The 14,282-nt window shown below is 51.8% G+C and overlaps 1 protein-coding gene across 6 annotated transcripts in view; it reads left to right on the plus strand.

Moving 5' to 3' along the window:
* Positions 1 to 13,386, plus strand: part of ADGRG3 (adhesion G protein-coupled receptor G3) — a 31,577-nt gene extending 18,191 nt beyond the window's left edge. For 3 of the 6 annotated variants that reach the window (XM_073226189.1, XM_073226191.1, XM_073226192.1), the window contains 10 exons: positions 2,613 to 2,751; positions 4,307 to 4,453; positions 5,282 to 5,416; positions 5,963 to 6,002; positions 6,162 to 6,262; positions 6,406 to 6,518; positions 8,617 to 8,897; positions 9,091 to 9,184; positions 10,309 to 10,507; positions 12,319 to 13,386. In XM_073226189.1, coding sequence (XP_073082290.1) covers positions 2,613 to 2,751; positions 4,307 to 4,453; positions 5,282 to 5,416; positions 5,963 to 6,002; positions 6,162 to 6,262; positions 6,406 to 6,518; positions 8,617 to 8,897; positions 9,091 to 9,184; positions 10,309 to 10,507; positions 12,319 to 12,810 — 1,741 coding nt within the window. In that variant the 3' untranslated portion in view covers positions 12,811 to 13,386. Of the gene's footprint in view, positions 1 to 2,612; positions 2,752 to 4,306; positions 4,454 to 4,599; positions 4,726 to 5,281; positions 5,417 to 5,962; positions 6,003 to 6,161; positions 6,263 to 6,405; positions 6,519 to 8,616; positions 8,898 to 9,090; positions 9,185 to 10,308; positions 10,593 to 12,318 lie in introns of those variants that run through there. The other 3 variants (XM_017675662.3, XM_073226190.1, XM_073226193.1) reach the window with 3 other exon arrangements.
* The last annotated feature ends 896 nt before the right edge of the window (positions 13,387 to 14,282 follow it).

Raw genomic sequence — 14,282 nt, forward strand, 5'->3', positions numbered from 1 at the left:
AATTTTTAAAAGTGCTCTAAGGACCAGATCAGGAAACCTTCCCTCAAGAAAGTGAATTGGGCTGTTTTGCGAAACCAAGGTATTTTTTAAGTACATGAGGCAAACTATATATATTGTTAAATACAATTCACTATTTGATTTTACCAATGAAAATCACAATACTCCTGCATGTAGTTAAATAAAGGTATATAAAAGCTAGAATCAATTGGTGTAGCTCAATCAATGGATCTAAATAATCTTGTCTCACTGTTTCTGCCTGGATGGTGTTCTAACTGTCTGCTGCACCCAAGCACATCTGTACATATTTGCATGGTTTACTCTTTATACTATGAAACATTTTTTTCTGTGAGTTCTTTGGTGCTTTTTCCTTGGTAAAAGGAAAACTGAGAGTTGGAAAGTGATGTCAAAATAAAAATCTCTTTTGTCTTCCTGGCAAGCCCTCCATAGCCACTCCTTTCCTAGAGGTTTGATCTGGCTGTATCTGCTTTTGCTCCCCTTTTCTCCCATTGCTACCTCAGCCCTTTATCTGTTTAGATCTGTTTAGAGTGCTGAGGAAAGGTATGCAGCATGTCTTACAACCCAGGCTTAGAAAAAGGAACTCTGGCCATGGAGAAGTTTCAGAACCATGGAGAGCATGTGGATTGGGGGCGGGTGGGTAAGACTGCCTTACCCTAACATTTTAGTTGATGGTAGGGGGCTGTAGTAAAATAAATGAGAACACATGTGTTCTGTGTGGTTCCAATACCAGCTCAGTTCCCATGCAACTCACCTTCAAAGGCTTAATTCCCAATACTCACTTAGCACACAATAAATGTGAGCTAGCACTCATGCCACACAAGTATCATCCTACAATTTAAAATACTCAGAAGAATTTCTCCAAATAAGATACGGAAAGGTCAAAAAGCACATGAAAAGATGCTCAACATCATTATTCATTAGGGAAAAGCAAATTAGAACCACCATACAATGCCATTTCATACCCACTAGGATGGCTAGAATTTCAAACAAAACAAAATGAAAAATATTCACTGTAGGCAAGGATGTGGAGAAATTGGAAGCCTTGTACATTGGTGGTAGAAACGTAAATGGTGTAGCAGTTGTAGAAAACGGTTTGACAGTTCCTCAAGAAGTTAAAGATAGAATTACCATATGATCCAGCAACTCCACACCTAAGAGTATATCCAAAGGACCTGAAAATGTGTCTTCAAACAAAAGCTGGCACAATAATAAAAGCAGCCCTGTTCACTACATAGCCCAAAGGTGGGAACAACCCAACTGTCCATCAATGGATAAATGTATGAACAAGATGCGGCATATCCATACTATTCACCTATAAAAAATAATGAAATATTTATACAGGCTACAAAATAGATGAAACTTGAAAACATGCTAAGTAAAACAGCGTAGGCACAGAAGACCAGATATCATATAATTCCATTTATTCAGAATAGGCAATTCATAGAGCAGTGGTTTCCATGGGTTGGGGAAAAAGGAAGGGGGTGGTTGCTTCATAGGTTCAGAGTTTCCTTTTGGGGTGAAGAAAATGTTCTGGAACTAGATAGTGATGATGGTTACACAACATTGTGAATGTATTTAATGCCACTGAATTATACACTTTAAAATGGTTTAAATGGTACATTTTATGTTATATATATTGTCTCAGAAAAGATGAATACATAAAGTACTTGGAAAGACCACTTGCTGGAATCCCTTAGAACCAGCCTGGATTGCTCCCACTGAGACAGGGACTGTGGGTTTTAGGGTAGGGTGAGGGCCTCCGGAAAAAACAAAGCAAGATAATCCACTGTGGGATTTGCTTTGGCCTGCTGGGGGGACCCAGCTTATTTTTTTGACTTTGCCCAGATGCTGCTTTTCCTCCTCCAACGCTAATCAAGTGATTTGCAACCTGGGCAATTTAGCAAGCAAGCCCAAAACAATGTAGTAAAAACAAGAAGGATTCCATCTTGAAGATAAAATTGCATTTAAAAACACAATTAGTTAAAAAGTAAGTTTCTTAACATACTCTTTAACAATCAGACAATAACTCAGCCCACCTTGGGAGCAGAGCAGGCAGTCTTGATTGATATGCTTCCCAGACCAGGAAGCTGCTATCCTGGGAGGAAATCAGAGCAGTAAATTTCTTGTAAATAACCCAAAAGACTAATAAGAAACTTAATGTGTCTTCAAAGATAAACATTTTGGAACCACTTAGCACGTCTGCATTCCTAGCCCCAGCCCCTCGTCTCTCAACCGTTCATAAATACCCTAGACAATGCACCACCTGGGACTCTCTTGTCCTCTGCCAGGATGAGCCGGAAGCTCTGGCCTCTTGCTCTCTAAATAAAAGTCTCTGCCTTGCTCTCCTAGCATGAGTGTTTGCAAAGTTCATTCTTTTGACTCTGAACAAGAACCCCTGGCATCACCATGCCATTTCTCTTTTCCTGCAGTGATCCCAGGGTCTTTCCTTTGATATTCTGCGTCACCCCTCCACCCCAAGAGCATGATGATTGCTGCCCATGGTATCTTTCCTCCTGTCAGCTAGGCTGGGGACCAGGTGAGTGAGTAATAACCTACAAGACACTACCTTTTGCCTGATCCCTGGCCCTTTGCAGATACTGGCTGAAATACGAGACCTATCTGGTGGAGAAGACTCTGGTAGAGACCGTGAATATGTCTTTTGTGAAGGCTTTTGTCAAGAATATCAACACCAGCATCTCAGAAGATCTGCACTTCTCTCTGACCCCGTCTCAGGTGAAGAGTCCCCCATCCCTGTTGGCAGGTTCTGGCCCTAATCTCCTCAGGCATATTTTTCAGAACTCCGAGAGAGTCACGGTCCATGCTTGGTGTCCCTCAAACCTTATCCTTTTCATGTCTCATTTGGCAGTGTCTGCCACCTTGCTAATGGGTGCCAGTGAACTAATTGGGTGAGTGGATCCTGGTCACAGACTACCCAGGGTGCTAAATTGAGACATTTGGAGGATCACTGAATTGACAGTCAGGAGCCCTGGGTTCTACTCCTGGACTTCTGACTGCCTCACGAGATGCCTTCCAGGAAATCCCTTCCTCTCTCAGGGCCCTGGAGTCCTCATCTATAAAATGAGCTCTAAGGTGTCTTCAAAGTCCGCAGCTCCCACGAGCTCTTCCCCACGGGGCATACCTTTGAAACCGGTAAGGGCACCCTTAACCATACTGCAAAGGACTAAACAGGCAGACTGGATTTACACTGGTCTGGATTCAAATTCTAACTCTGCCCCTGACCAGCTATTTATGATGTTGGGCACACAACTTTTCTGAGCTGTGGTTTTCCCCTCCCTAAGATGGTGATGGGATTGCCCACTGTGAAGGTTGTGGGGTGGGGATAGCAAATGAGATAATGCACAGGGAATGCTTGGCACAGTGGGGTGCAGCCTCCCTTAAGGAATGAAACTGAGGGCCGAAGTCAGGCAGCAGGCAAGTTGGCTCCCATTGAAGTGCTCCTGATCTGTCTGGGGAAGGGAGATGGAAGAGGGGGAGGGCTTCTCTCAATCCTTTATTATGTCAGCCAAGCAGCTGAGCCCTCTGTGTGGGGTATGCACTAACCCCAGAAATCACCCACATGTCTTTTTGACAAGAGTCAGAAGACAGAAGAAAGTTGGGGCCTTCAGCTCTGACCCTTAGCTCCCCGCGTTGCAGTGCCCACAGAGTACTTTGAGGCAGGACTTGGTGGGACCAGTGAGGTCAGAGAATGAACAAAATATGCTTTGCAGTGATCAGTGAAACCTATTATTTTAATCATTGTTTGCTTTTGCAAAATTTGTTGTTGGGTGGGGCTTGGTATCACATTCAGTGTGAAGCCTCATATCCTTCGTCTCTGCTCTCACTGTGTCCCTTCCCAATGGCCTTATTATTTTCATTTATTCCTGTGTCAGAAGCCAGACACCTTCACCATAATGCCCTACGTAAGCGCAGGGGCTGTTAGCATCCTGGCCAAAAGTGCACCACAACCGTCCATTCCTCACACTTGCAAACTGAGCTTCACAGCCCACTTTCAGCCTGACAGGTGGCAACACACAGGCACCTTGTTAGCTCCACTCTCCACATTGGGTAAACTGAGGCTCAGTGAGTGTTACGACTTATCCTGGAGCTCTCAGCCTGTGCAGAACAGAGCGTGGGCTGTGCCCCCAGGCATCCTGCCTCTCAGAGCTGATGTCCTCAGGTGCTTCCCCTTCACCCAGTGGCTGTTTCCCCTCCCAAATGGAGAGTGGCGGGACCTGATGCAGGGACTGGAATCCTCCAGTAAAGATGGGCATTGCTGGGCGTGTTGCAGATTCCCAGACAGGTGGCGGCGGATGAAGACAAGCACTCTGACAGAGTCCGGCTGCCCGGGAGCCTTTTTGAGACCTTGCAGGGCAACCAGTCGGTGATCCGGCTGGCCGTAATGGTCCTGGACATTGGTCATGGGAACCTCTTCAAGGTGAGGAGGGGCTTGATGGCACTCAGAGCTGCTCAGAGGCGCAGGGTATGTTTTATCAGGGACCTGTGCCCCAGCTTGTTCTCTCTGGACTCTTCCCTGCAGGAGCTAATGGGACTGGAAGGGAGACAAGCCCCTGCAGAGTGTTTCTAAAGCACCCCACGGTCACCCCAGTCCCTTCTCTAGAGTCTGTGCACTGCAGAGTCACATTGGTCACATACACTCAGATGTCTGGACCCCACACACCAGTGTCCTTGGCTTGTGTCCAGTGACTTGTAAGTGTATCCAAAGTGAGCTCATGCCTTATGTGTGTCCTGTGCATGTACAAACATGCACATCCTTTCATGTTCCTGGTGCACATGTAATTGGTGTGCACCATGTCCTCACAAGCAAGTGTATCTGTGCTCTTGTCAGTGTGTACCAGGTGTGTGTCCAGAGGTGTGTACCCACTCACATGTAGATAACCACTGTGAATAGGCACCCACTGCCCCCCATGTCTGGGCTGTCTTTCTTCTGGCCCTGTGCTTCTCCAGTGAGGAGGGCAGAGAAGCTCTGCAGGCCAGCAATGGAGAGCTGTCAGGTGCGTGGTTTTGTGACCAGTTAGCCTGGAGTGCAGGGCCTGCCCTGGCCCAGCTGCAGCAGGAGACTACAGGGAGTGGCAGGAGGAAGGTCACCCGTGGCCCCTGGGGCCTCTGGTTCCCTGGTCGCAGGCTTTTCCCTCCAGGCAAGAGCTACCGGTCCTGGAGGCTTCCAGAAACTCACCCCCTCCCATCAGGGCTGAATTGGGAGAGCCCCTCCCACAGCCTAGCCTCCCCCCATGTCCCTCCACAGGGCCCTCAGTTCAGCCAGGAGGATGGCCGCAGTGTGTTGAACAATCGCCTGGTGGGCTTGAGTCTGGGTGGTACACCTGTCACCAGGCTGGCCGAGCCTCTGAAGATGACCTTCTTCCACCAACTTCAGCCTCCCGTGAGTCCCCTACCCAGGGCTGGCAGTGACTGAGGGGCAGGTGGGCTCTCACAGGCATAGGGCAGACATGCATGGGACTCTGCACCCACCAACCCTTCCTATCCACACTGGAGAAGCCATTAGGACATAAAGTGGGGCCTGGGGACAAATGCATGCGCTGTGTATGTATGTCCTCATGCCTCCCAGACACCTGCTCACGCATGTGCTCAGAGGTGCACGTAGGCCCTGGCAAAGCCAAATACAAGCGCACAGCATTACCCATCCACCCACTTACATGCTCCCTAAAAGCATGTGCACACAGACACACCACCTCCCACCCACGGCCACACAGCACATCCAAGCCCATCACATGCTGATCCAGGGCACACCCAACCACGTGGCTAATGTCCCTGTGTGAGTCGCGGGGTGAGACTTGCTTTCTGCCTGATGAGCACACATGCTAAGATGCAGAGGCATCTGCCTTCTCCCCACTGCCCCCCACCCTCTCCCCTCTTCCCACCTTCCCACCACCACCCACCTCTATCCTGACTCCCACTCTGGTTTCAGAACGTGACTCTCAGCTGTGTGTTCTGGGATGTGACTAAAGGTAGGCCCTGGAGGACCTTCTCTGGCTAAGAGGGGCAGGGAGGATGGGGCTCCCTTAGGAGGCAGGGCTCCACCCGTGGGGCTCCTCCCTCTCCCCCTTTCTGGACGCCTCTCCATGCTTTCCCTCCCCTCCCTCACGGTCCCCTCTCCTCCCCTCCAGGATCTACAGGAGATTGGTCTTCCAAGGGCTGCTCCACGGAGCTCAGAGCCACAGGGACTGTCTGCCGCTGTGACCACCTGACCTTCTTTGCCCTGCTGATGGTAACAGCTCACCCACACTGATTCCACCGTTCTGGAGGGGCCAAGGCTCCTGCCCCAGGGGAGAGGCTGCCTGGCAGAGGCCTGTTCTGTGGGGTGCATGGGGCTGGCTTCCACTGATGCCCGGTTTGGGGGTTCACCCACAGAGGCCAATCTTGGACCAGGCCACCGTGAAGGCCCTCATTCGCATTTCCCAGGCTGGCTGTGGAGCCTCCATGATCTTCCTGGCCTTCACCATTGTCCTCTATGCCATCCTGAGGTGGGTGACCACATCCCTACCCCACAGCACCCTCCTGCCCTCAAGGGTGCAACAATACAGGGTAGAAAGCACCCTGGTTATGCAGCATCATATCGATACCCTCTTCAAACCTTCGTTTCCTCACCTATACAGTGGGGTTGAATGTTGAAATGTGTCAGGGCTATTTCAGTTGCAAGTGTCAGAAACTCAGTTCAAATTGGAGGGGAAAAAGTGTGGTTCATGTAATTGAAAAGCTCCAGGTGATCACATCAGGCATCCAGGGGCTCAAAAGATGTTGCCAGGACTTGGTCTCCCACTGTGGCTTACAAGTTTGCTGGGTCCTCTGTCTGTCATGTGAAGCAGCTTCTCAACATTCAGGGGCCCTGGGGAGCCCCAGACTTGTATCACAGTTTCTTAGCAGCTAAGCAACTAAGATTCTAAACTAAATCCCAGCATTGAGGCTTTTAGAAATATTTATTTTGAAATAATTACAGCAAACAGGAAGTTGCAAAAGTAGTACATAGGGCCCTGTGTTTCCTCCCATCTAGCTTTTCCCAATGATGACATAGCTGTCATACAATGTCAAACCAGACAATTGACATTGGTACAGTGCTACTAACTAGGATGCGGTTGCCACAATTTTTTACATGCATTCATCTGTGGAGTGTGTGTGTGTGTGTGTGTGTGTGTGTGTGTGTGTGTGTGTGTGTGTGTGTGTGTATGGTTCTCTGCAACTTCATCCCATGTATAGCAGAGCTGACTTTTACTGGTCTAACTTGGACCACGTGCCTATGACTCAGTGTGGCCAAGGGATAGATGACCCTGTCTGGCCACACCAGGTCATGTGCCTGCTCTTGGGTTTGAGCTAGCAGAGGGCCAACCTCACCCAAACGTCATAGCTAAGCATGGGGAAGGGTGTTCCCCAGGGAAATCTGGGCTGTTTCTGGAAGGGGGAGTGAGTGCAGGACAGGCAGAAGCAGCAGAGACCGCTGTGCCCTGTGCCCAGCCTGCCCAGCCCCAGCCTCCTGACTCGTGACTTAACTGGAGCAGTTCTGGGGTCTCCTGACTCCCAGTCTGGGGTCCTCCCATGCCTCTTGGCCTCCATCACCATTTGGCTCTGGGCTGCAGCTCCCCCTAGCCCCAGCCTCTCCATGTCAGACCAAACCATGAGTGTAAGTGATGCCATCCATGGTCCCATCCCCTAAGCCCTGGCCTACGACACTGCCCTCAAACCAGTGAGCTGAGCATGACTTCCCAGCTGGCTGCACTGTTGGCCCCTGTGAGCCGGGTTTGGAGAGCCAGGAGGAATTGTCACCGGCTCCCAAGGGTGCCAAGGGTCACTGGCATCTCAGGTGAGGTGGGCATTATCCCTCATGTCCCCTCTTCAGGCAGCGCTGGGGCTCCCATCCCTCCGATGAGAGCCCTTTGGGATCTGATTTGCTAGGAATTCTTAGTGGGAACTCCACAGCGAGGGAGGTGAACCCTGGGAAGAAGCACTGGGCCAGGAGCCTGGAGCCCCTGCTCTGTTCTGTGAGTCTAAGTCCTTGTCCCTCTCTAAGCCTCACTCTTCCTACTACATCCTAGACCTCATGCACCCATGCCCTGTCCGCCACCACGCTCTCAGCCAGTGCATCCAGGGCCTCCTCCTGCCTAGCGTGCTGGGCCCAAGGTCACAGCATGGGGAGAGACAGCGCTTAGGGGAGGGGAGAGAGTAACACGGGGCTGCTGGAAACCTTTGGAGCCAGCCTGACATAAGTGGTGCTCAGAGACAGTGCCCCCAGAAGGAAACGCCCAAGGGGAGTTCTGAAGGTGGAGTAAGCAGGGAAGGGCACTGAGAGCTGACAGAAGAGTTCAGGCAAAGTGAGGGAGTATGGAAAAGCTGAATGCCCTCAGGGAATTTCAAGGTGGGCAGCTGGTAAAGCACTGGATCAAGGGATGAGGGCAGGAGGAGCTGAATCCCACAGGGCCTTGCGGGCCATGCAAGAGCTTGTGGGCTTGGACCTGAGGGTGCTCACACGCTGGGTGCTGGCAGGTGGAACAGAGGAGGTGGGATGGAGAGGGCTGGGTGCCCCTTGAGAGCTGTGACCCTTTCAGACTCTCACTGGCCTTCTCACCCCAGGTTTTCCTGGCAGAGGTTCAAGTCAGAAGATGCCCCCAAGATTCATGTGGCCCTGAGCATTAGCTTATTTCTCCTGAACCTGGCCTTCTTCATCAATGTGGGGCAGGGCTCGAACTGGTCCGATGCTACCTGCTGGGCCCGGGGGGCCGTCTTCCACTACTTCCTGCTATGTGTCTTCACTTGGATGGGCCTAGAAGCCTTCCACCTTTACCTGCTCATCATCAAGGTCTTTAACACCTACTTCGGGCACTACTTCCTGAAGCTGAGCCTCGTGGGTTGGGGTAGGTGCAGCCTGAACATGCAGAGGGCGTGGCTGGTGCTGGAAGGTGCAGAAGAGAGACCAGTCTGGGACAGAGAGGAGGCTCCTTCTCTCAGACAGGCTCAGGGCTCAAGGGGTGGGCAGCTGGAGGGGGTCTTGGAGGAGGACATACCGAGGGAGCCCTAGCAATGCCATGCGCCTCCCCCGCCCCCCAGGCCTGCCTGCCCTAATGGTCATTGGCACTGGGAGTGCCAACAGCTACGGCCGCTACGCCATCCGCGACAAGAAGAACATTACCACGCTGGAGCTGTGAGTGGTGGCTGTGGGAGCAGGGCTGTTATCAGGTCCCTGGCTGCACATGTCAGGGTCACAGGGAGGTGGGGCAGGAGGGAATCCTGGGAAGAGTACGTCAAGTAATCCTAAGTAAGGCGTAGCATCCTCAGATGCAGCTGGCTCGTGGCCTGGGAGGGTTAAACTGAGGCCTGGAGAGAGGAAGTATGATGAGAGAGGGGGCCTGAGGAGGAGGGAGAACTGGACCGGAAGGCAGGATGCCTGCTCTAGCCTGGGCCACCGCCAGCTCACTGGCACCTGGTAGGTGAAGGGTAAGCTGGAGTTCAGCTCCCACCTGCCCCCTCAGCCAGGTGCCCTTGGGCAGGGCACACCTTGCCCAATATTTGCAGCAGCCTGGTTCTATCTAAGCTCTGCCTCTGAGTTGCTGTGTGACCTTGGGCAAGCCCATCCCCTCCCAGGACCCCAGTCTCCTCATCTGTACAACAGGGATCTGATTAACATGTTCTTTCGGGCCTTTCGCCCCTGCAGTGTGCAGGGAGCCCACGGGATGAGCTGAGACTCTCCCCGGGCACCCAACCCAGGCTCATGGTTCTGTGCTAAGAAGAGCTGGTGGGGCCTGAGTCGTATCGCCCCAGTCACAGGGGCTGGAGAGGTGACATAAGTGCATGTGGTGGCCTAGGTGGGGAGAGCAGTAGACTGTCAGTCACATACTCATCTAATAAGCAGTTGATTACTGTCCCTCAGGAGGGTGTCCACAGAGCAACCAGGTGTATGATTTTACAAAAAAGCAGAAATCTGGATCTTTACATGAAAAGCTCTTTTTTAAAGGGCAGTCATTAGTCCAATTATTTACCATATAACATGGGGCAAACAAAACATGTCTTTGGGGCCAAATTGGCCCTTTTGCACTCACTGGTCTAAAGAGACAGCAGTCTCATAACATGGAATCTCATGACTCTAGTTGGAGGGTTGGGAGCCCAGGGCTGCCTGGAGAAGAGACATGGAGTCTCATGACAGTCCTTTCGCCAGGAGAGCAGGGCTTTATGGGTAGAGATGGTGGAAGGCATCTTCTTGGTCACAGAAGGTCAGGTAGGGGACACTGCATGGGACTTGCCAGTCAGGGGTACCTCCACCTTCCTCAGGTGCTGGTTCCGTGAGAAGACTGCCGTCTCTGCCCTCTATGTCACCGTCCATGGCTACTTCCTCATCACCTTTCTCTTCAATGCCGTGGTCCTGGGCCTGGTAGCCTGGAACATCTGCACTCTGTCAAGCTCCACAGCGGGCAAGGAGCAGGGGCAGAACTGGAAGGGGGTCTTCACCGTGCTGGGCCTCTCCTGCCTGGTGGGTGTGACCTGGTGGCTGGCCATGCTCACTCCCCTGGGCCTGTCTACCACCTATGTCTTTGCACTGTTCAACTCCCTGCAAGGTGAGGCTCCTGGGCCGCGGAGGGGACCGGCTGCTTCACTGGCACCAGGGGGTGTTGTTGGGTGGGGGAGGGGATGGAGACAAGAAGCAGGATCCCACTCAGGCTGGCTCAAATCAAGCTGATTTTAAATATCCAGGGCTCACTTACAGACCTCAGGGCAGGAAGGCTGGCTGCCCTCGTGGGAGCTGACACCAGGGTCAGGAAAAGCTACCAAAACCAAAGCAGATACTTACTCCATCTTTTTCTCTGGAGGCACATGTAAGGCTCTCACCTTTTCCTCTCTGTGGAAACTCCTTCATTCCTCTCTCCGCTGGTCCATTCCCACCCGTGGCTCCCAGGGGGCTCCCCAGTACGGCTGCCTCTACCTATGTGGCTTTTCAGGTCTAGTGCCCAGGGTCTGATGCAGTCTCCTCTCCGAACTTATGATAGTCAAGGATCTGATTGGGCCATCTTGCATCAGGTATTCATCTCTGGTCCAATCAGCTGTGACCAGGAAGGCAGCTAAGGAGCTACGGAGGCAGGAAGAAAATGATTAATGGAGGAAATGATTAACTTGCCTCCACAGGGTCCTTCCTCTGTTACCCCAGCAAAGGGGCAGGTGCCCAAGGTGTGGGCCGTGGTTTCCCTGTCTCTGTGCCCCTCACACTGTCTCACACACAGCTTAAAGAAGCATCACAGCCTGACTCAGAGGGAGTAGCTGGGAAGGGATGACAAGTGTGTGCTCTGACGCAGTCTCATCCAACCAGCAGGTCACTAGGAGCCCAGGGATCCTACATCCAGTGGGTGGGAGCCCCCCAGAAACAGGGCTGGCTCCCCATGCCTCAGGGGACGGTAGTGGTATTGTAGTTGGCAGCACTGGGGCAGGCAGGCCTGGGCTCGGATCCTGGTTCCACTCACCTAAAGCCACTCAGGTCCTCTGATCCAGCCGGCTGTAAAGTTGGAATAATCCCAATATGTTTCTCACCAAATTTCATGATGAATGACTGAGATAATGCATGTGAGGGACCTTGTAGGCCTTCAATATGTGGCAACTATGTTAATAACACAAAAGTCATTATTATTAGGCCATGTTAGATGGTCTCCAGACGAAAAATCAAGAGTCCACATCTGGAAAATCCCAGGGGTTAAGGATTGGGGATAGACCCATCTTGAAACCGTGCATTACATCATTATTCTCTCAGAGGTTACCCTTTCTAGTCACACCTGAACACTTCTCTCTATTGAGTTGTGTCAGCTGAATGTGAGTTACTCAAGACTTTATCTTCCTCCCAAACACAAGAGTTCTCAGCACATGTTAACTGTCCTTGAACTCTTCTCAGTATTCGTATTGTTTAGAGTTTTTATTGTAAATTTCTTTTAAACACACAGTTTTTATGTTTTCTACCAATTTCTGTACTTACTATAATTTTTACACCTCACACCTGCCCTCTTCTTGCTGCAGTGCATTCTGTAGTAATCCTTTAGAGGCTCGGTGGGAGAAACTGACTGTGGTGGTGGTGGTTTTCTGTGTCCGAAAATCCCTTTATTTTGTTCTTTCTTTTCTGTGACTGACACACACACACACACACACACGCATGAGATGTTATTTCAAGGACTCTATTTTTCATTCCCCAAATTTCTATTTGGTTCTTTTTTCAATGGAGCAATTTCTCCTCCAGACAGCCCGCGGCCGGGCCGCTCTCTGTCGGCCCCCTGCCAGCTCACCGAGGCCCTCTCCCCCTAACAGGTGTCTTCATCTTCTGCTGGTTTGCTGTGCTCTACTTCCCCAGCCGGAGCGCCATGTCCTCCTCTTCTGGCACTGCCCGAGCTGACCAGGCACACACTGTGTCTCGTGAATAGGGGGCTGCCATGTGGCCAGGCAGGGGCCAGCCCCACACTCTGGTCGGTTCTGACTTGCTGCGTGACCTTGGGTGGCTCCCTGCCTCCCTCTGGCTTTCCCTGGCTGTTCAGCGTGTCTGGGGAAGGAGGAGATGGAGACCAAGTTAGACCATCTGGCCTCAAAGAGCTCATCCAGATACATCGATGGGTCCAAGAGTCCACAAATCCAGGATTGCAGGAGTCTAAAGTTCCTGTAATCCTGAGATCCCCACCAGCACACAGCGATGCCCTGACCCCTGCCTTCACAGCGCAGCAGCCAGCCTCTGCCGTTGCCCACCTTCTGGTCTCACTAAGGGCCTGCGCCCACGTAGTGGAGTTTCTTGCTGGCTCAGCCCCTTAAAGAACCACAGCCTCTTCCTTCCTCCCTCTTGTCACTGCCTTGCCCCGGCCTCACCCTCGGGCTGCCTGTATGTGAGGGACATTTGGGAGGTGGCCATCCCTTCAGGCACTGGGCAGCTGTGGACCGGAGGTTTGTTTGGGGGGTCAGTTGGTTGGTGCTCCCAGCCAGCCTTCTCCTGGTCTTGGCCAGTCCCTGAAGAGCCTATTTTTACTGAAGAGCACTTATCATTCAGGGGGCTGCCAGATCTCCAGGTATCTGGGGACACTGAATTTCAGAGAATGCCACTATGCCTGTGATACCTCACTCAAGGCCTCCAGCCCCACTCTGACGGCCACATGGGTGGCCTGACCTCTGATCTGCTGTCACACTGGGGTGGAGGGCAAATGGTCCAGGGCTCTGCACACCAGAGGGCCCAGGGACCAGGGCAGTGGAGAGGGCTATGCTGACCAGAGACAAGGTGGGTGATTCCCCCAGAATCAGGTCCTGTAGACTGGGCACTTCGACAGCCTCTCTGACTGGTTCAGCCCAGTCTGAGCCTGGTGTGTTCCAGGCCCTGAATAAATATTGCAGGATGAATAGCTAGATGTGTGAGTTTGGCACCAGCCTAACAGGGCTCTGAGTCAAGGGTGTGTCTGAGGCCAGACCAAGCATGGGTATGTCACCTCCTGCGCCAGGACCTTCATTTCACAACCATGTGCTGGTTTCCTCAGTAGTAAACAAAAATAGACATAAATAATAGATAGGGAGAGACAGACGGAGTGAGAGGATTAACTAACAGAGAGAGATTGGTAAACTAACACAAAGAAAACAGAGAGAAGGGTACAGATGCAGAAAGGCAGCAGCCCCCCTGGCCTGCCTCCAGAGCAATGGTGTCTGTCCCCCTCTCTGGAGCCCCACCCTACACCAGCACGTTACTCTAGCCTTAACCTACTAACCATGGGGAAATCTCACCATCCCGACTCAACCCCACCCTTTCCAGTGTGCTTTGCTGACAGTCATGCACTTCTGCAGGTGAGAAACTATCATTACTGGACCCTCCCCCACAGCCCCTGGGCTGCCCGCCCACAACCTCCTCCGGAATGCCATGTCCTAACACACACTAGAGAGGCTGCCCCAGCTTCTCCCTCATCCTGACCAGAACATGAAAGACAGGAAGGCGGGGGCTCTGGTATGCAAAGTGCTGTGTTCCTGGAAGGGAAATTCTAGGGTGTGGACATTGCATCAGTTGAGCCACATTATCAGTTTTTGTGGACAGACTTGCTGAGTTTTTGAGCTTGTCTTCACAAACATCTGTTTCTCACGTTGAAGGTCTTGGTTCCCTTACTACAAAGTCTCAGAGTTATCAACCTGTGCCCAGAAAGAAAGGCTGATTCAGGGTCTGGCAGGTCTGGGTTCAAATCCTGGCTCTACTACTTAGGGGCTGTGAACCCTGGGCATGTCACCGCACCTCTCTGAGCCCTAGGTTTCCCCTC

The sequence above is a fragment of the Manis javanica genome, chromosome 17 (genome assembly GCF_040802235.1).
Source record: "Manis javanica isolate MJ-LG chromosome 17, MJ_LKY, whole genome shotgun sequence".
In the NCBI taxonomy this organism is placed as follows: Eukaryota; Metazoa; Chordata; class Mammalia; order Pholidota; family Manidae; genus Manis; species Manis javanica.